At 37.8% G+C, this 19693-nt stretch overlaps 1 protein-coding gene across 3 annotated transcripts in view; it reads left to right on the top strand.

The window, feature by feature from the left end:
* RABGAP1L (RAB GTPase activating protein 1 like) overlaps positions 1-19693 on the top strand; it is a 225455-nt gene that overhangs the window by 10352 nt on the left and 195410 nt on the right. For all 3 annotated transcript variants that reach the window (XM_054286067.1, XM_054286068.1, XM_054286069.1), the window contains exons 2-8: positions 9095-9262; positions 10528-10717; positions 12078-12288; positions 14196-14370; positions 15207-15367; positions 15818-15928; positions 19574-19640. In XM_054286067.1, the coding sequence (XP_054142042.1) occupies positions 9128-9262; positions 10528-10717; positions 12078-12288; positions 14196-14370; positions 15207-15367; positions 15818-15928; positions 19574-19640 (1050 nt within the window). In that variant the 5' untranslated portion in view covers positions 9095-9127. The remainder of the gene's footprint in view (positions 1-9094; positions 9263-10527; positions 10718-12077; positions 12289-14195; positions 14371-15206; positions 15368-15817; positions 15929-19573; positions 19641-19693) is intronic.

Below are 19693 nucleotides of genomic sequence, written 5' to 3'. Positions count from 1 at the left end.
AAAGGAGAGAGGGGTGGGATGCTGAAAGTAAGGTTGTGGAAAGGACAGGTTTATATAACCACTTCTTAGAGCATGGCCTTTTTGTTTGACCATTTCACCTTTCTGTGATTTTCTTTTTACTTTTAGATTAGCTGCCTTTGACTTTGTTTCCTTAAGTAGAAGTATTTTGTGGGAGTATTCAGTTTGTAAACATGGATAGTAAGTTTTCATGTCTGCATTTAATAAGCATTGTGCATCATTTATGTTGAAACTGAGGGTACGGTGTGATAATATTTGCGAAGCTCTCTGAAACTTTGAGAGAGACACTCGGATTAATAAAAAAGAGCATAGTAAACAAAGATTTTTTGGCTTCTTGTGGCTTCTTTCATGCAATCAAGTGAATTTATCAATTCACTTGTGATAGAACACTTAAAATCCAAACTGCTCTGGATAGCCAGCCTCATCAGATAGGTACTGGGTTTGTTCGTGCTTCTTGGCTAATGTGAGATAAGAAAATGGCATCAAGAAAACAAATTACTTTTGCTGTATTTTTGCAAGATTTTTTGCCATTATTTATTCCCAGAATGCACGTTGCAAACCTCAAGGTAATAATTGTCATAACTTCCAGTTCTGCCTTGGAGGAACAAGGATTTTACTAACCCTGGAGGCAGTCAGTGCAGGGCAGGGAATCAGGATTTCTGGTGGGTTTCAGTGATGTAGTGACACAGGATAAGGCACTTGTTTGGCACAGAAGAGGACTGGCACCTGGGATCTCTGCTGCCTTGTCTCATACTGCTCTTCCATATGGGCTCTTTTGCTCTACATCATGTGATTACTTCTGGACATAGCAGCATGTGAGGAAAATTCCTGGTTGAAATATTAAATTTATATAATGGGCTGAGGTTGTTCCACTGGTTGCATTAGACCCACAATGTTATTTTTACAGTTAGGGAATAAACCATTGAATAATCTCCTTAAAACAAGGATTGCATCATGCTTATGCTTTCATCTGAATATAGGTCATTATATTTTTGAGTGGTGATACAGTTTGGTAACTTGGCTGGTGATTGGTTTCACTTTGAATGCTGCCTGCCAGCATTGTATAGCAATGACAAAAAAAGCAATTCGCATTTGCCATCTCCAGCTTTGGAAAATATAAAGCAGCAAGTAAGAGTATGCAACTTTTCAAAGTTAAAAAACAATTACTGGCTGCAGAAATTCAAGTGTTATTTTTCAGTTGGTGTCAGGGAAACTGTGAAAGTGTACTAGAGTTGCTTTATCCTTGAGGCAGAATGAGCTACTGCTTAAATGAATAAATCTGTTTGCCAGAACTTGATGTATAAAGTGTGGTTTGTTGGCTTATTTTTGTTTTAAACACATAAAGACTGGAAACATCCCTATAGAGTAGCAGAACACTTAGCTGTTATACTCTTTGGAAGGGAATAAATAGAGAAGAGAGGGGTTTCTCCTGAGTGGCTGAGAATAAAATATATTTCTTTAGGTTAGTTAAGCACTAGTTGGATAAGCTCACATCTGCTATACTTTGAAACATGAATCAGTGTGTGGCAGGAACAGGCAAGTGTGTGCTCTGTTCTCCTGCTGATGTCTCTCTTCGGTGTGTGGACAAATCTTAGGCCTGCAAATTTATTAAAATAATTGTTCAAAAGAATCCCACCAACCTTGTTTTTAACTTTGTTTTGTTTGAGGTGTAGCTTGTCATCCATGACTCCTGCTTGCTCAAATTGTACAAGTAAACAGAAGGAACCCCCAGTTTGCTGGGTGTCTGCCTTTGTAGCCAGCAGCTTTCCTGTCGTGCTTCCACTTACCTGGCATTTCATCCAGTGTTCATGGTGCTTCTGCCACCCCATTTGTACATTTCAGACCTTGAGATCACTTTTTTCGGTTTGCCTTGCTTGAGTAATGCTCCAGCTCAGAACCAACCATATGCCCACCATTCCTATGGGAATGGATCTTTACCTCTGTGGTTTTAATTTTAAGCTAAATAAAAGCAGTATTTTTTTCCCCTCAAGCAGCTCCACACTGTGACTGTGTAATATTTAAGTGGTTCAGTGGGTTGTGTGTGACACAGAGATTCAAGTCAGGAAAGCTGGTTCTCTCCTTTGCACTAAATGTCTCAGTATTCACACTGAGGTGTTTTTGACAAGTGCTGCTTATCGTTTATTTGAGGAGATGCAGATGTAGTATGTTTTTGAAGGAGAACAGACATTTTCTTGTTTGTGTAGCTCTCTTTTGAGTCTGTTTTCCTTAAATTGCTCTTCTTTGGCTATGAGATTGATTTTGGCTATTGAGGTGTAAGAGGATCTGGAAAAACCTCTGTATCTAGGCACCCAGTACAACAATTCCAAACAGTTTGCCATCATGAACAGACTAATTATTTGCTGTTGGCTACATAGTGGGGGTTTGCTTTCTCAGAGGAGACAGTGTTGCCAAAATAAGCCAGTGGTTACTTTCTAGTTGTGGGGTTTTTTGCTTTATTTTTTGTGGCTTTGTTTGGATTTTTTGGGCTTCTTTTAATTTGAAAAGATTTTTGTTCTTAACAAAATAAGTTTTTTTTTAATCTATATATATGTATGTGTTTAAAATATAGTGGTACAGCTCTGTTGCTTATTAAGTTAATTTTATTCCTGGGAAATCATATCAGTAAGCCAAATAAATGGTTGTTTGTTTTTTCCATTATGTTCTTTACATAGTATTTCACTGCCAGAGATAAGACTGGGAAACAATTTGTGGATAATACAACAGTTTGTAGTATGAGCTCAGAAACAGTTTCTCATAAAAAAAGGTTACGCAGGGAGAAGTTGAGATTAAAGCTTAAATCGTAGTGCTGTTGTGGTCAGTGAGATTTAAGCAAATGATTTTATGACATCTAGAATTTTCTTCTTCAGATGTCACTCAGAGTAGAGGGTTTTGGAGCAGCTGGTGAGTTGTAGTGCCTCAATGTAGAGAATCATGGAATTTTATCGGATTGTTTAGTCTTTCAGGGAAGAAGCATAGAAAGGTGAAGCTTGGTGTGTTTGCAGCACTTGTGGCTTTCTGGGGAAGGTGTCCCCATTAAAGGCAGGGAGCTCATGGGGTGGAAGCCAGGCTAATGCCAAGTTTAGATACATTTCTGTTCTGTGTTTGTGTTTGAGGCACTGTCCATGTCCTGTTCCCTAAGGGATGAGAGAGTCACCACACCACTTCAGTCATCTGGAAATGTGAGTCATGGAGTGATTGCAAGGCTCCTCAGTTTAATGCTCATTTTGCTGTCCTGCACAGTATCCTGTAGCTCAAAAAAGGGAATAAACCATGTCTTTTGGTGTATATTTCTACTTCAGACTTCAGTTAGCAGAAGACAAATTTCTGTAGTTCTGTTGGACTTTCCTCTTCATAAAGGTCCCAGAGATTTTCTTGGGGAACCATAGTTCTGAAAATAGGTATAACTTATTTCCCATGTTTTGGGGTTTTTTTTGCAGTTTGAAATTGTCAGGCAAGCTGACAATCTGCTAAAAAAAAGTTTCTCTGCTAAAAAAAAGTATGAATTAGCCTGTTTTTGATTGTCTTCTTTCAAGCAGGTAAGAAACTTCCTTTCAAAACATATCTCTTGTTGCTTGCTTAAAATAGGTCAACCTTTGTCTCCCTTAATTGCTGGTCAATCTTTATCTCCCTTAATTGCTATCTTTTCATAGCTCCACATTTTCTGATTTTTTTGGGTGCTTATAATACTCAAGCAAAATTTTTAATTTTTATTTTTTTTTACTTTCCATAAACCAACAGGGACTTAGGGCAGTAACTTTGAAATATGTATTGAACACAAACTTGAAGTAAATACAAAAAAGTCTGATGCCTACTTCAGAAGATTGATTCATGTAAAAATTATGTTTACTTTAGGAAACCAGTTTGCAGAGGAAGTTTTTCAATCTGTCAGGTCTGCAAAGCAGTTTCCTTCTGCAAAGTCAGTGGCTTTCCAGAAGCTTAGATTCTTTCTCCTGTGATGATGAGTGTGCTGCAGCAGTGCCTTGGCCTGTGGTGCTCTGCAATTCCATGGATTCATGGTCCATCACTGCCTAGGTGTTTGTGTTCTGTATGTGATATGTTTTTGCAGGGTTCAGTGTGAGTACATGGAAGAGTTATGGGGGGAAGGAATCAGGAGTGTTTCTGTCCTGTGTCCTTGCTCTGATTCAGTGCTGAATCCCCCTGGCTGTTCTAGAATCACTGTTCTTCACCTTCTCTTGCTCTTTTATCACTTAGGCTGCTTTACAAAGGCAGCTGTAGTGAACTTGGGGTGCCTCTCTGGAATGAAGTGGGGAAGCTGCTGGGTTTGAGTCTTCCACAGCTTAGTACTGAACATATGAAAGTAAGTTCTGATCACTGGACCCAAAACAGTCCAAGTGGTATGGCTTACTTACCTTTTATCCAGGACTGTGTGTAAGCAAACCACTGGGAGCTGATGCACATCACAGAGGTTGGCTTGGCCCAAACTACATCATGAAGCTCACAGACAAAAGCAACATTTTTCTGCAGACCTTGTGTTGTCCTTATGGCTTAAAATGTGTTTTGGAGCAAGAGCCACACATCATACCACACCTCCACACACACTCTCTCTTGAAACTATGTCTGAATAATTTCACTGTATTTCAAAAGTTCTTTGCTCTTAAAATCTGTTTGTCAGAAAACCTTATCTGAAACTCTTATTTTTAAAAAATGTAATTCTTTTATCATAGTAGGTTTTCTTTCACTGAGTTTAGAAAAAATTCCTCCTGTGTATTTGTTCCTGATTTTTGTGTGTGTGTGATATTATACACCAAAGGATGGGGGGAAGATACCTTCTCTATAGGAAGAAGCATGACTGTTCAAGGTACCTCTTTGGTAGCAATGACTTCCTCACAGCAGCAGTACACACTTCCCAGTGTTCCCTGCTGTGAGGAGAACTTTGACAGCTGAATTTGTTGCCATCTTTTAGAAGATGCTGTCGGAGGAGCTGCTCTGACTCCTGGCTCTGAGGATTTGGGAAGGCACCATCTGACCTGAGGTTGCAATCCTTGGATCATCATTGGCAGAACAGAGATTGTATTTTTCATTTGGAACTGAACTTCACCAGTAGTTTAAACTAAACTCCACCAGCAGCTCAAGCTAAGGAGCTGGCTTGGAGCTGAGGTAGCTGAAGTGCTTTGGATTTGCTCTTTCCTGTCCCTGACTGTCAGCCTCCTCACTGCTGGTTGCTGCCCTCCTAGAACCTTTAAGCTGGTAAAGCAAATGGTAAACCTAATTCCTCAGGATTCTGAGCCAGCATTCAGCTGTTGAGGTTATCAGGGAGTAAACCTGCTGTGATTGTGGACTGAACAACTTCTGTATGTTCTGACTAATGCGGTCAGAAATAACTTCTTACATTCTTTAAACTTTTCCTCAAAAAGGACAATTAAAAAAAGTGACATGCTTGAGTTTAGTAATAGGAGTGTGTTCCTAGATTTTGTTCATGTCTAGTATGTCAGCTGTCCTTTTTTTCTTTACATGTGTGGGAAAAGGGAGGTTTGAAGTGAATAATTTGGTGGTGAGTAAAAAAGAGGGCTAGAGCCAATGGCACAAGGGAAGTGAGAGTGGCCATCACCTGACTGCTGATGACTGGAAAGTCCAGAGTGCATGTATCTCTCTTCTTGTTACTAAAGAAAAAAACCCCTCAGATGTTTTTCTCTACCTCAAAAAATATTAATGCGTTATTCTTTTAGAAAGATTTTTATTCTTTTTACTGCTTTTCCTCAGAAGCACTTGGCTGAAATATTACATCATATGTCTTTAAGGAAAAAATACAAAATTTTTCTCTTTATGTAGCTTACTACTTAAGGTGACATAAATCTCAGTAGTCTTCATGAGAATCACAGCTATACTCTCGAGTAAGGTTCATGTTAGAGTTGAAATTGTTTAGTTTGAAGGAGTGACTTGACCATGATAGTTTGTCTCTGGCATTAAAACCTATTTTTGGTCAAAGACTGATCATAAAATACAGTGTATAAAGCTTTTCCCAAGTGCCTGATCTGGTCGTGTTTGTGTTTTACTGCCAAACTGAAGCTAAAGTTTCTTTGTTTGTACTGCAGTGGGGTGGGGAGCACTGACAGTAGGTTGGAATGTAGGACTGGAATGAGGGGTTCTGGGGTGCTGATTGATCCAGTTAATGTAGTTGTGTATAGAAAAACGTGTGTGTCTGCACTGGCTGTGGTGGTTTAAGCTGCTTGTAAAGGCAGGCTTGGAATACACTCTTAAACACATTAAAGGCCTTGTAACTCAATTTCACAGCATGCCATGCACTTTCTTGCAGTTGCTTTTATCTGACCTGAATAAGGAGCTCCTCCCTGTTATCTAATGTTTATAAAATTTACTTTCAGATTAATATTTAGGAAGTAGAAATTCTCTTTATCTCCATTTACCCATATGGGGCAAGATAAGATTTAGTGTGTCAGTATGCTTCTGTATTTGCATGATCCTACTTTTCTTTGGCTTTACAAATGGTACATTTTTCCTCCTTTTATTATTGGAGTACTGCTACAGAAAACACTTCATAGTTCCCATGGTGCCTGTTGGTTCTTACTTGATTGCAGAAAGAACTGGTGATAATCTGATGTTAGCAATCTGCATTTGACTCATAATAAATAAAGTAGAACCATCCAAAGAAACCAGTGGAGTTTCTGTGTTACTTTGCCATAAGTAAGCTCAAAAATTAAATAGAAAACTAAAACACAAAAAAACCTGTCAAAATAGGGTATCTTGTGATCCCTCCTTTGTGCAGATGGGCTGGAAGCGATGTTGAGGCTTCATTTTTGTCATCATCAGGTGCAGCAATAAGAAGTGTGCAGTGGGAGGAGGAGGGGTCTCTGATAGCCTGATTTGCTCCTAATGTGGCTGACAGTCACCTCTTTTGTTTTTTCCAGTGCTGATGTCACTGCAAAAATAATGATTCTTCAGGATATACTGGTTTTGGGGACCTTAACTATTGGCCTTTCATTGCCTTCAAGGAGTTCTGTAATAGCTGACCTTCGCTTTCATACAGAAGATTTGCTTGGAATTAGTATTTTGGGCTAGATTTGCTGTTTTTTGCAGACAAGCTCTTTAGCAATGTTTTTACAACACTTGTTAAAAAATACATGGAGTTAATAAACTTTTTGTAACATACTTAAAATCTTGTGTGGTGAAGCCTTGTCTTTCTCTTGCCAAAAAAGTCTTTAAAGCAGAGATGCTTTAAAAAAATCAAAACAAAACCTATTGCAGCAATCTACCATTATGTAGGCTGGGTGGAACTCAGCTTACATAATTTGTCAGGAAAATATTCCTGTTTGTGGTTGGTCTGGAGATCTGAAAGATGTCAGTGTGTGAAACTGCTCATCCAGATTTGTAGCCGCTCTCTGAGTATTCCAGCTGTTGTTTAGAGGCTTTTTTGTAAAGTGACTTCTAATGAGTTTTTATGCTGCACATATCACATATCTAAAGAACTTGAGTTCTTTTTTCTGGGATTCCTACATGTAATACCCTCACTGGGATTATGGGTAAAACTGTGGTTAGGGAGAGGGAAAAGCTTTTTGAGGAGTTGCATGTAAGTTATGCTAAGCCAAGTCTTTGAAAAGGCAAAAGCATGTTAACTGTTGTTTCAAAAATCATAGAAAATACTACAGTATTGAAAGTTGTCTAGTTCCTACAATTGCTTTTTTTGGTTTGAAATTGCTAAACTTTCTGTTCCTGCTAACATCATAAGTAACACCTGTTCAAAACAGTGGAGAACATGCATGTCTTTGTTCTTTCCTGTGCTGTTTTTCTGGTTCCCTATAGCTAGACCTAAGTCAGCATTCTTCTCTTGATCACTGGGTGATTGGAATTGAAAGAGAAGCAAAAGTGGTGCAGTTCTGCTCCTTGTTGCTGCTGGGAAGGGCAGGGTGAAGCTTAACCTCCTCTTGTTCTGCTCACAGCAGATGTGGCTTGAGCTGTTCTTCCTTGGGCGCTTTCCTCCCATAAATGACAGTCACAGATTTTTTCCCCCTGTGTTGTGACTCACCTGAATTCTGACTCCTGAGCACAATACATCCCAGCACTCAGCCAGAGCAGTGTTTTTCAGGAAACTGGAATGGAAGTAGACCATATGTTGAAGTGCATGCTCTTTATAAAATCTGAAAATATATTTTCCCTTTTTTGACATGGAAAATATAAAAATAGATTAGAAAAAAAAGTCTAAGATTCAGCTCTTTATTCTCTAAGGAGTGAGGGAAGACATTCTGAGTTAAAGTAGGTCATGCTAGCCTTATTTGGTGGATACCTACAATAGGTGTCCTTATGCTTGCAGGCTTGAAATGTTTCAGCTCTGTATTCTTAGATGAACTTGTAATGTATAGGCTGAACAGTATTTTGCCCTTTCTCTTTGTTTCTAGATTTTTTTTTTCTTGTGCAGTGATGGGAAGACTTTTTCTTGGTTGCTGTAATATTTATAGTTTCATTGTTTATATTTTAGTTTTATATTTATGTTATATTCTTTATGTTTATATTTTGAAATGGTGTGGTTAATTTTACCTATTGCAGGTAGTTTCAGGGAAATTAGGTGAGAAGGGTCTGATTGTGGTTTAGTATCACTTTTGACTTCACTACCTATAGATATAAAGGATAACCAATGCCTCTAACATAAGTGATTGCTAAGTAGTGTTTTTATGTGGAGAGTGTACACTTAATATGCAGTTTTTGGGAAATTAGCCTTCAGGTAATCTGTATCTTCACATGACCTTTGTGACACTCTGGGTAAGGCAAGTACCTGTATGAGGGAGAACCAGGGGCACAAATTAGGGAGGTAGAGGAAGCAGATTCTGGAAGATGAAAAACAAGGGAAGTCAAAGCTCTGGGGTGAGCCCTCTTCATTTGTTATCTGTATGCATAGATAACAGCCACTGCTGTTAAATCACAGATATATTAATTCATATACCAATGAAATCAGAGATTGAGAAATACAGTAGTATAATCTTAAATATTTTATTATTCCACAATATCTTTATATTATGTCTGTTAACATACTGTGTACAACAGTATCTTCCAAAAGATGGCAACAACTTCAAAACTAATAATTTGTTTATTTATTTTTCATTATTAGGTTCTGGTGGCAGGAAGAGAATACTGACCTGAGATGGAAGTCAAAACATCATTTAGCAAAGCCAGCAGGATTCCTGAGACTGTATCTACGTTAATTAATGAAGAATTTGTCTTGGTTCATCAGAAATCTGAGGAGACCTCTGGAAACGATGGGAAGCCACAGCTAAAGGTTTGCTCTGATTTTATTTTTAAATGTGTGGCAAGGTTTGTACTGATGGAAAGAGTGCATAATTGGTGTGTGCTTAAGGAGAGTTTTAGACTGTAATTTTTGTCCTTGCTGACTACCAGTGAAATTAGCAGCTTGGATTAAACAAATCTGTCCAGAAGTGACAGTTCAGGTTTTCTTTTAATAACTTCTTTGGGAGTTTGACAGTTCAGGTTTTCTTTTAATAACTTCTTTGGGAGTTAGCTTTGTTGTATTCTGTGGATCTATACATTGGTAAAGGCCTTTACAAAGAATGAGATTTGGTTTAAAGCTTAATATTCTTTATTTAGGGATCAGAGACTGTTATCTTAAAAGCATGTAATTAGACTATATAGGAATAGATTACACCATGACTTGCAGTTATGGTGCAAGTCATGGTGTAATCTATTCCTATATAGTGCTGTCTTGCACTTTAGTTTCTAATTTAGTTTTCCTGCTTAGTGCTACTTTAGGCATGAGTAAGACCTTTTCTAAGAGATTTCTACCTCTATATCGCAGAATATTTTAGCTCTTGTGGGTGACAGCTTATTGGCTACTACAGCTTAAATGGCTGAATTTGTATTTTATCAATGTACTGGTTTTGCTCAGCTTGGAACAATAGGAATTTTTTCCCCCGGAAATGACAGTAAGTACCTAGTCTGTCTTTGCTGTACTGTTTGACAGTTATTTACAGCTGATAATTTCTGTCTGTATTAGACATTATCTGCTTCTTTAATCTAGAAAGAGGCTGTTGGGCTGGAGGCAGAATCCATGATGCAGCTTTGGCTGTGGTTTTCTTTTGTCTGAAAAGCTGGTAGTTGTGAACGATTCTATTTTTCTTTAAGGGAGTGTGTATCTCCAATTTTTTTTTCCTTAGGCTTGCACCACTCTTGTGAGGGAAAATTGGTGAAGCAACTGAAATGGGCTGGATATGACTAAGAAAGTAAAATTTTCTTTAAGACTAATTATAGCAAAGTCTGTTGATCTCTAGTCTGAATGGAGGCTCTAAATACACAAATCTGTTATTCTAAGAGAAGTCTGTAGTTTTTTGATGGATGGGTTTTGTGTTAGCAATGAGGACATCTGCGTTTTATGCAAGGGGATATGACACTGGATTATATTTAATTCAGTTTTATTGATTCTTGGTTTGTTGTCTCATTCAGCAAAGTTTGAGACTATATATTTGAAAACTGATAGTGAAAGTAAAACTAAAAGTACCTTCAAAAAATGTCATCTCTTTCTGCTTACAGGTATTTTCAGATGGAGATGAGGAGCTGGAGAAGGCAATGGAAGAGATCCTGCGGGATTCTGAGAAGGACCAGTATGTCACTGCACTCCCAGAAGGATTCAGGGATGGCAGTGGCCAGGCAGCTGCAGATGGGTCAGCAGGACAAACAAACCAGCCAGCTTTGCAGCTTGTTTTAGACCCTTCTGCTACAGGTATTGCCTGAATGCTTTCCCCCTTCATCACACATGGCAGGATTTTTCTTTATGCAGTTTCAAGTGTACCCTAAAATAAATAGAAAGCTTTCCAGAGCTTCATTCCAAAATTACATTGGAGAATAACTGGGGCCTTCTCTTATTTTTAGTTGAAGATTATAGATAAGAATAGATTGTCATCAGATTGATACCTTGAACTGCTCTGCTTTGGTCAAAATAATGTTCATTTTTCCTTCAGCCAAGGCTTAGTTGGGACTGAGGATTGTATGAGTTTCTGAGAGGGTGATAATTGAGGTGGATCTGCTGCTGCTGAAGCTCAAGAAGTTTCAGGACAGTGTTCATGGATAGTGCTACCTACAAATGAAATATGCCTTGAGCAAACTGATTGAACTGGCCACCTCTGATGGTGTCACCAGGTAGCAGTAAGGCTGGCTTAGGATTTGATATTTGCTGGGAGTGATTGTGGTACTTGCCTGGTGTATGAAGTTTTCATGGAACGGGGAGGACTGAAAGCTTTTAATGTAAACAATGTTGTATATATTTTAAGTAAAAGATATTGTAGCTTTTATAGATACATATAGAAAGCATGCAGTATAAAAAACACATGCATTCTGTTACATATATTAGGGATACAATGGTGTGGTCATTTTTTGTTCTTTAACCTATAATTCTTTTTACCTCAATAGCATGTAGGGCACTTCTCTGGCTTTCTGTCAGCTAATTCCTATAGCATCTGTTGGAAATAAAAGAAATAGTTTATATGAAATGGAAACACCCTTCTCTTGATTACATAGCTGCTGTATTTCTGAGAAACTTACCTTACTGTCTTCCTGTTTGACATTCTTCAGACAGAACCCAACCCTTAGCATGAATGAACAAAGAAATACTTGTAGATATGTTTCTCTTGCCCCACTCCAGTCCCAACAGGAATAATTCAGTTCTGCAGCCTTCATGAATTCTAAGTATGATGGCAATATCTAGTAATAAGCAATAGAAGGGCGCAGAGAAGGGTCAGTACTAAGTGATCTTCAAGATCCATTCCAGCCCCTTAATGTTTTATGGTTCTGTGATTCTGTGACTGCTTACAAAGATTCAGAATGTCTGTGCTGTGTTCCTGTGATGCTAAAGAGAATCAAAATGCAGTTTGTCCCCATGCCACCCTTGGAAACATGAATTAGATTAGAACAGACTTCACAGTAATATTAAGCTGTCAAATGGATTTCTTGCTATTGGAGCTGAACTGTCTGCTCTCATGTCCTTTCCTGGAAGATGTAGGAGATTTGGCTGTGGAACTCATTGGAAAGAAAAAGTGTGTGGAAATAAAAGCAAATGGCTAAAGAAGTGTTTTCTTCATTTTCAGAAATCTCTGCACCAAGGCCATCTTCTCCCAGTGAACCCCTGGAAGAGGACAGTGTGTTGTTTAACAAACTGACTTATTTGGGTTGTACAAAGGTGTCAGCCCCACGCAATGAACCAGAAGCTCTGCATGCCATGGCAAACATGAAGTCCTCAAGTCAAACCCCTTTACCTGTAACACTCTATGTCCCAAACATTCCGGAAGGCTCTGTAAGGTAACACACAAGAGTTTCATTTGTTGCTTAAGCAGACACATAAGAAGTGGTTTCTCACTTTACTACTTGCACAAGGAAGTAGAATTGCTGGATTTATGCCTGAGGTTCTTGCTGAAGACAGTTAGTTAATTTTGAGCAATTCCTCTGAGGCAGCAAAATGTGTGCTCAGATTTACCATGCAGTACATGGCTGCTGTACCAGCTACCGCACAGTGTCAACAAAAATATCTCTTTCTACCTTAATATCTGTTCCAATATGATAATAAGAGAGCTAGTGGAAAGGGAGAGCTGGTAATACCTGTGCTCTCCTGACCTCCCTATTCTGTCAATGCCTCCAAGGTCCATGAGTTGCAGGAGTCCTTCTGGCCTTGGGTTGGCTGCAGGAGTGTCAGTTTAGACTCTCCCATCTATGTTTCAGAGTTGAGGTGCCAGTCTCTGCTTCCAGCCATTGCTGTGCAGAAGCCAGCTCTGACCCATGTCTGCCTCATGATGGCAGTGCTCACAATCTTCAGATACTAGAAAAGATTTGCTTTTACCATGTGAGAAGGGTCTTTTAATTAGTGATGAGGTAGTCAAAGGTTCTTGATCAGGGTGCACCTGTAGCATTTTTGCATCCAGAAGTAGGGAACATCTCAATATCCAAGATATTTTTTTTAAGCTCTGATATCAAGGTATCTGAAGGATATGATTAGATTTCCTTTCTTGCCTGAGCTATGTTTATGTATTGACTGTCATGTTGTAGAGGAAGAGAAAGCCCTTCAAGAATCTTTTTCTTCCACTTTTTTCTTTGAACCCAGTTTGAGTTTCATTTGACATCAGAAAATACTGTATTTCTGTACTTCTACAATGGCAACAGTCACAACAGTAACAGTAACACCCTTACACAAGATATAAGGGTGCCTATTTTTTGTACTCAGTGTGGCCATTCAGGAGGGCTGTTTTGCAAGTGACCCAGCAGGTTCCTTTGGCCTTTAATTTCAGAGGAGATCAGTAAATGTTGGACTGCCTAAGAACCTGCACAGATCTGAAAAGTTGAATCCACATGTGACATAACACATTCCATCAAAGTTTAGGTGATACTTGTGTTGGCTTTGAGGAGTGTGTTCATACCTGATGTCGCAATATTTGTCCTGTGAGGTTCCAGTTATCATGTCCCACCAAGATTACAGTGTGCTGAATCCTTCCAGGTTCTTCTTGCCTTTAGATTAGTCCTATATTATTATTGTTACAGACTTGGGATTTTAGGTGACTAATGTTTATTGGTCCTTGATGTGAATGTGCATATGGACCAGTAGTGAAGAAATAGAGGATAAAGTTTGTTATTCTTTAAAAGTCACTGTCCACTAGTCTGTTCTGAAACACCACTACTGCTTTTAAGTTTCTGGAATATTCTTTGGGTTCTGTCTTTGAGAGTATTTTAAAATTTTGGATGAAGTCTTAGATCTGTGTTAAATATTCACCTGAATGTGGCAGCATTTGCTAATCTGTGTAGTCCTGTTGATTCTGAAATAATTTTCATAATGATTTCTTAAACAGTTATTTAAATTATTTTTTAATATTGCAATTTTTTTGTATGCAAATCACATTTTTAGAGTTTTCTCTGGTTTCTAAATTTTTAGTGTGTTTTTCACAAACAATGGTCATTGTTTACTGTCTGATCTAGAGGTACTGTATTTGTCTGTAATATGGCATATACAAGAAATTGAGTCAATGTTACAACCAGGAACATTTACACCTTTAATTTGTAAAGCGTATCATTCCTGTTCCTGCTGCCTATCTCTTCTACTTGAATTTAGCAGTAATTACAGTTTAGATTCTTATTTATCTAATTACAGGAAAGCCTTTTAGGTATGCCTGTCTGTTTTACTGACCTGTTCCTTTGATCTGCCCTGTTCCATTTCTTGCCAGAATAATCAATCAATTGAGCAATTTGGAGATAGCCTCGTTTCCCATCTATAAAGTGTTGTTTTGTGTGAGGGGACAAAATGGGACTTCAGAGAGTGACTGCTTTGCATTCACTGAGAGCAGCTGTGGGACAGAAGAGTTCCAGATTCATGTTTTCTCCTGTGAGATTAAAGAAGCTGTAAGTATTCTGTGGTGTGCAGTGACTGGGAAAAAGGATACAGGTGTTTGAAGAGGTTATTCCCAACATGGAAATGATGTATAGTGCGTTGAAAAATGTGGTAGCACATATGAATGAGTTTTGCAGAATGTGCAGCTAGTCATATATTAATTATTACAATTTTAATAATATAATATTACATATATTATACATATTAAATAATAATATATTATAATTATGTAATAATAATACATATATTATAATTTTAAGTTTTTACTTTTAGTATTTCAACAAAATTCTGAAGTGCACTGAAATGGGATGATTTGGAAAACCTCATTTGGGGCTTTTGCAGGCCTCATTTGTGAATGTTTCATACTGGAATTGCATTGTATACCTTTGGAATTAGAAAGAACCATGTTACAGTACTCTGCCCTAGATGTTTTAGGAAGAACTATGTAATGGTCTGGGAGAAAAGGACTTTTTAAGGTGGAAAAAGAAAAAATCTCCTTGGGTTTTGTCATCTGCCAGAGCAGGTTGTATGTTTTGTTAAAAACACAACTTGAAAAGTACATTATGCAGGTCCTCTAATGAGCTGCATTCCAAATCTCTAATCTAATTTATATTAACTCACTGAGCATGACATGAGCAGGGAATGTATCAGGAATGGAAATAGGAGAGGTTGTTACTGAAATGGCTGGGTTATTGAACACGTGATGTTGAGTGCTTTGTGGTACATGAGGCATGATTTGTGTTCAGTATAAGAGGCAAGTGATTTTTGACCTTCAAAAACCTCACAATGCCTCATTAGAAACACCCTTATTTTTGATCAAAATATGAATGATTTTGCTTTTCTGCAGGTCAGCCGAATTTTGTATAGTTTCTCCACGGCATTCAAGCGTTCTTCCAAACAAGCATCTGATCACGTGAAGGACTTTGTTCTTCCCACACCAGACAGTGATGTGTACACTTTCAGTGTCTCCTTAGAAGTCAAAGAAGATGATGGGAAAGGAAATTTTAGGTAATCAGAATGGAAAGGGAAAAGTAGAAATCTCTTTGGAAAAAGCGCACAGCTACTTTCCACACACACAGCTACTGTGTTGCAACAAAATTCATTTGACCTCTTTTCATGAGCAGAAATGCTCTAAATAGGAAGCTGCTCTTTTGATGTTACAATTTTCTGTAAAAAGATAAAAATTCAGGATACTTTCTTCAAGTGAATTTCTTTTCACTGCATCATTTCTTTTAGGGATGCTCAATGGATGCCTATATAAATAGAAAAGATAGTAAGAAGTCTTTTAAAAACTTTAATCAAACTAATTTTCTTGAGTAAATACAGTCTAGTGGTTTCTTGTGATTTTTTTAAATCTAATGAATTTTGAATCAATTTAAAATTTAGACAGTATAATCTCTTTTCTGTATTTAATAATTCATGTTCTATACCTGCTGAAGAATGTTTCTATTCTTTTAGCCCTGTGCCAAAGGATAGAGATAAATTGTACTTCAAGCTTAAACAGGGAATTGAGAAGAAAGTGGTGATCACAGTTCAGCAACTTTCCAACAAAGAACTGGCCATTGAAAGGTAAAAATCTTACAGAAATTATGAAGGTTATATTTTTGAAAGAATGGTATTTAATGTTGTTTTCTTTGACTTGGCAAGTTATGTGATAGAAAAAAAATACCAATAACACCAAGTATGATTGCACAACAGAATTAATTCCACCAGATGGCAATCTTAGCAAAAGAGTAGCAATGGGAGAATTTGGTGGTAGTGAAAAGGAAATTCAGGAAAACAGAAGAATTAAGAAAACCTGCCCCCTAACCCTCCCAAAACCTGATGTCTTGATTTAGTTTCCAGCTTTTACTTCAGAATGGAATCTTAAGTTTTAGACAAGGACTATATAGTAAAAATTTTTGTCATTGTTTTAGGTTTTTGCTACTCATTGACTTTAAAAAAATTATCTATTTTCAGTGTAATTTTAGTTTAAACAGTTTTGCCTTCAGGATTCAGTTAATGAGGCATTTATGAATAGCATTTGATTATTGCTTTTCTCCCCAATGTAAAACTGTCTTTCTTAGAAATTAGCTTTTATTTTGGTGATGTTTAGAATATTCATTTGGAGATGTTATTTTTATCCCCACAAGCTTTGCTGTGTGTAAAAGTTATTTAATTGAAATGACTTACACAGGCTTCTAAGTCATTTTATCTACTTATCCCTGATAAGATTAAAATTCAAAACTGATGAAAGATGAATGCAGGTTACATCAAACTGAGCTTCTGAGCAATTTAATGTTTTTTCAAAAGTATTTCAAAGAGGAAGTTACAATGAAAAAAAATATTTCTGAAGAAATTTGATCCCTGGTCTAGAGATTTCAAAAATCTTTTGTCATGGTTTCAGGAGATCAAATTTGGTTGCTGCTGAGAGAAAGTGCTCCCTCCTGGTGTTCAACAGAGCCTGGGTTGAGTCAGGGTGATGCAGCAAGTTACTCTCATACACTACTTTGGCCCTTCCTGCTCTTGTGCCCTGTTTGACCTGGGTTTTGCCAGTTTTTATTTGGCTCAAAGTAGCTGAAGAGATGGTGTTCATTTGAGTCATGTGTGGCACTACGTGGCTTCAGTCCCACCATGGGGAGTGTCAAGTCTCAGTTGTTTATAGGATTCAGGAAGAAAATTCTGGTTAATGGTCAAGGGCTTTAGGGAAGCTGTTGTTAAGAGTGAAATAGCTTTTCATTCTCAGAGATGGAAGGATTCACACTCTTCTCAATACAGTGGTGTTTACATATAGTTTGCTACCAGTCATACAGGAGAGTGAATCCTGAATTATGTAGGTATACCTCAGGTTAAAGTCTAGGCTGGTATCCTTAGAACTGCAAAATATTACAAAGTATTGGTTGGTTTCTCATTAGTAGTGGAAACTCTTTAAGGTCACAGAATACCAGAATGGTTTGGGTTGGAACAGACCTTAAAGACCACCCTGCTCTGTAATGGGCAAGGATACCTTCCATTAGACCAGATTGCTTCAAGCCCTGTCCAGCCTGGCCCTGAACACTTCCAGGGGTGGAGTAACCACAGCTTCTCTGGGCAGCCTGTGCCAGGGCCTCACCACCCTTACAGGGAAGAATTTATTCCCAATATCTGATGTAATCCTGCCTTCTGACAGAGTGAAGCCATTCCCCCTTGTCCTGTCACAGTGTTAACTTAATATTATCAGTTTTATCTATCGGTAGCATTTATATTTTTATAAATTAAAATATATGTTGTGAATTACAGTTCTTTTAAGTTTTCCTGCTGGTCTAGAAAGTAATGGAGTATGTGTAGTTGCACAGAGCTGCACCTTTAAGTGCAGAAATCCAGCAAATCTGAAGTGAGACAGAGGCCCACAACCTGTGCAGGTCATTTTAAATCCTGGGTGTGTGGTTGAGCCCACTCATGTCAGAGGCTGAATGTGCTGACAACTGTTTCTGTAAAATCCATCTTCTGCAAGTCAAGGTCCTGACTTGATTTGAACTGATTTTCGTCTTTGAAATAAGAGGGAAGAGAAGCCCTGACTCTTCTGCAGCAGGATGCTGCTAGGTATCATAAGTCTGCTCCTGTGAGAGGCAGGGGTTACTTGTTCCTGACTCCCATTCTTTTGGAAACATACTGACCAAAAATATTGTCTGTCACACATCAGAACTTGTGTACATTTGAGTGATGCACAGCAGGAGCAGCATCTGGGGGTTGTTGTCTTTGAAAGGCACAAATATTTGACCTGCCTCTGCATCTTGACCTTACATTTCTCTGTAGCAGCTGTAGCAGGAGCTGGTGAACCCCCTGCTACTATGAGTTGTAGCTCTCTCAGAGCTATTTCTGCCCCAGAAACAAGAAGTAGTAGGTATGCTGTTAGCTTCTGCCCAGCTGAATTAGTCTCTCAGAGAATCTGGTTTGTGTGGCTAAATCCAAATCCTGGATCTGAGCTGCCTGGGGTGCTTACACAGCACTGCATTATGGATATAGATACATCAACATAATTCTCTAGTGCTTTATTTACCACTTAGATTTTTGTGATTCTAGTAGTGAATGAGTATGGAAAATACTGTTGTGGATGTTAAGTGTAATGAGGTGAAAAATGAAAACCCTACACCCCTAAAGTAACAGAAGAAAACTAGGTGGGGTAGTGATTGCGTATCTTGAGACTTTTCCAGTTAATAGGATTATTAAAATTTTAATTGCTGGTGTCCATATGTCCAAGCAATATTGTTCAGCATATTGCTTAGTTCTAAAAGTCAGTGAGAAAAAGCAGTTTGGTTATCAGAGAACCAAACAGAAGACAAATTCTTCCAACAAAACTCTGAATTACAAGCCAAATTTTCCATGGTATTTCAAATAGCAATTACTTTCAATTATTTCTTTTTCATTTGAGATCTAAGGTTTTTCAAAATCTATGCAAGACAGCTTGCTGTTTGTTGCACATACATAATTCTGTTTGGTGTTTTTATTCATAATGGAGTATATTCAGAGGAGAGAAATATATAGATGATTTGCAGAGACCTCAAGCCTGGATTTTTGCCTTCAGTAGTCAGGAAGTTTGAATATCTGAATGTCTGAGGAAATTTTTTGAGATTGGGTTTTTTTCCCTCTTAAAAATATCAGTAGCATTTTCTTTTAAAATGATTTTACTGGAATTCAAGGCCCTGTATATCACACAAGTTCAGATTTTAAAAAATGAAGAATGAAGTCTTAAAATTGAACAAATGGTTACTTCTTGTTGTTTTCTTTGAGAGTCTATGATGCTATGTGATTTTTTTGCAGCAGTGCTATTGTAAATTACAGAATTAATTAATTTGTATTTTTTTCCTGTGGTTACATGTGAGCAATTTTTAAAATGAACTGGGGAGAGAGTGAATTTTTTCCTGCCAGTCTCCATCACTAATGTGTAGGAATTGTTGGTATGTTTGAACTCATTATTTTAAATGGTCTTTAGGAACAGTTGAGTTTTCACTCAAGGCCAGATGCTAGTTTCTGCCATCTTGAGTCTGGAAAATAATTTCATTGTCTTTTCTGTAACATGTGTTGTGTTGTTTCCCGAGCGTTGCCATAACAATAACAAACAATTCTCTGAAAGGTACTCTTAAAATTAGAAGCAGTAGGTGGCTGTCCATTATGTTCAAGCAAACCTTATTGTATTGTGGAAAGCTAATATGTCCTTCTTTTCCTTTGTTTTTTTGTTTTAAATAAACTTCACAGGTGCTTTGGGATGTTGCTAAGCCCTGGACGAAACGTGAAGAACAGTGACATGCATTTACTAGACATGGTAATACTCTAATAACCTGTTAAATAAGATAAGGTGATTGGAAAAAAAGAAAA

Source organism: Melozone crissalis, unplaced genomic scaffold, assembly GCF_028551555.1.
Source record: "Melozone crissalis strain CALT ecotype California unplaced genomic scaffold, PUWL_Pcris_2 ptg000045l_1, whole genome shotgun sequence".
Classification (NCBI taxonomy): domain Eukaryota; kingdom Metazoa; phylum Chordata; class Aves; order Passeriformes; family Passerellidae; genus Melozone; species Melozone crissalis.
This window is presented reverse-complemented; position numbering and strand designations above follow the sequence as displayed.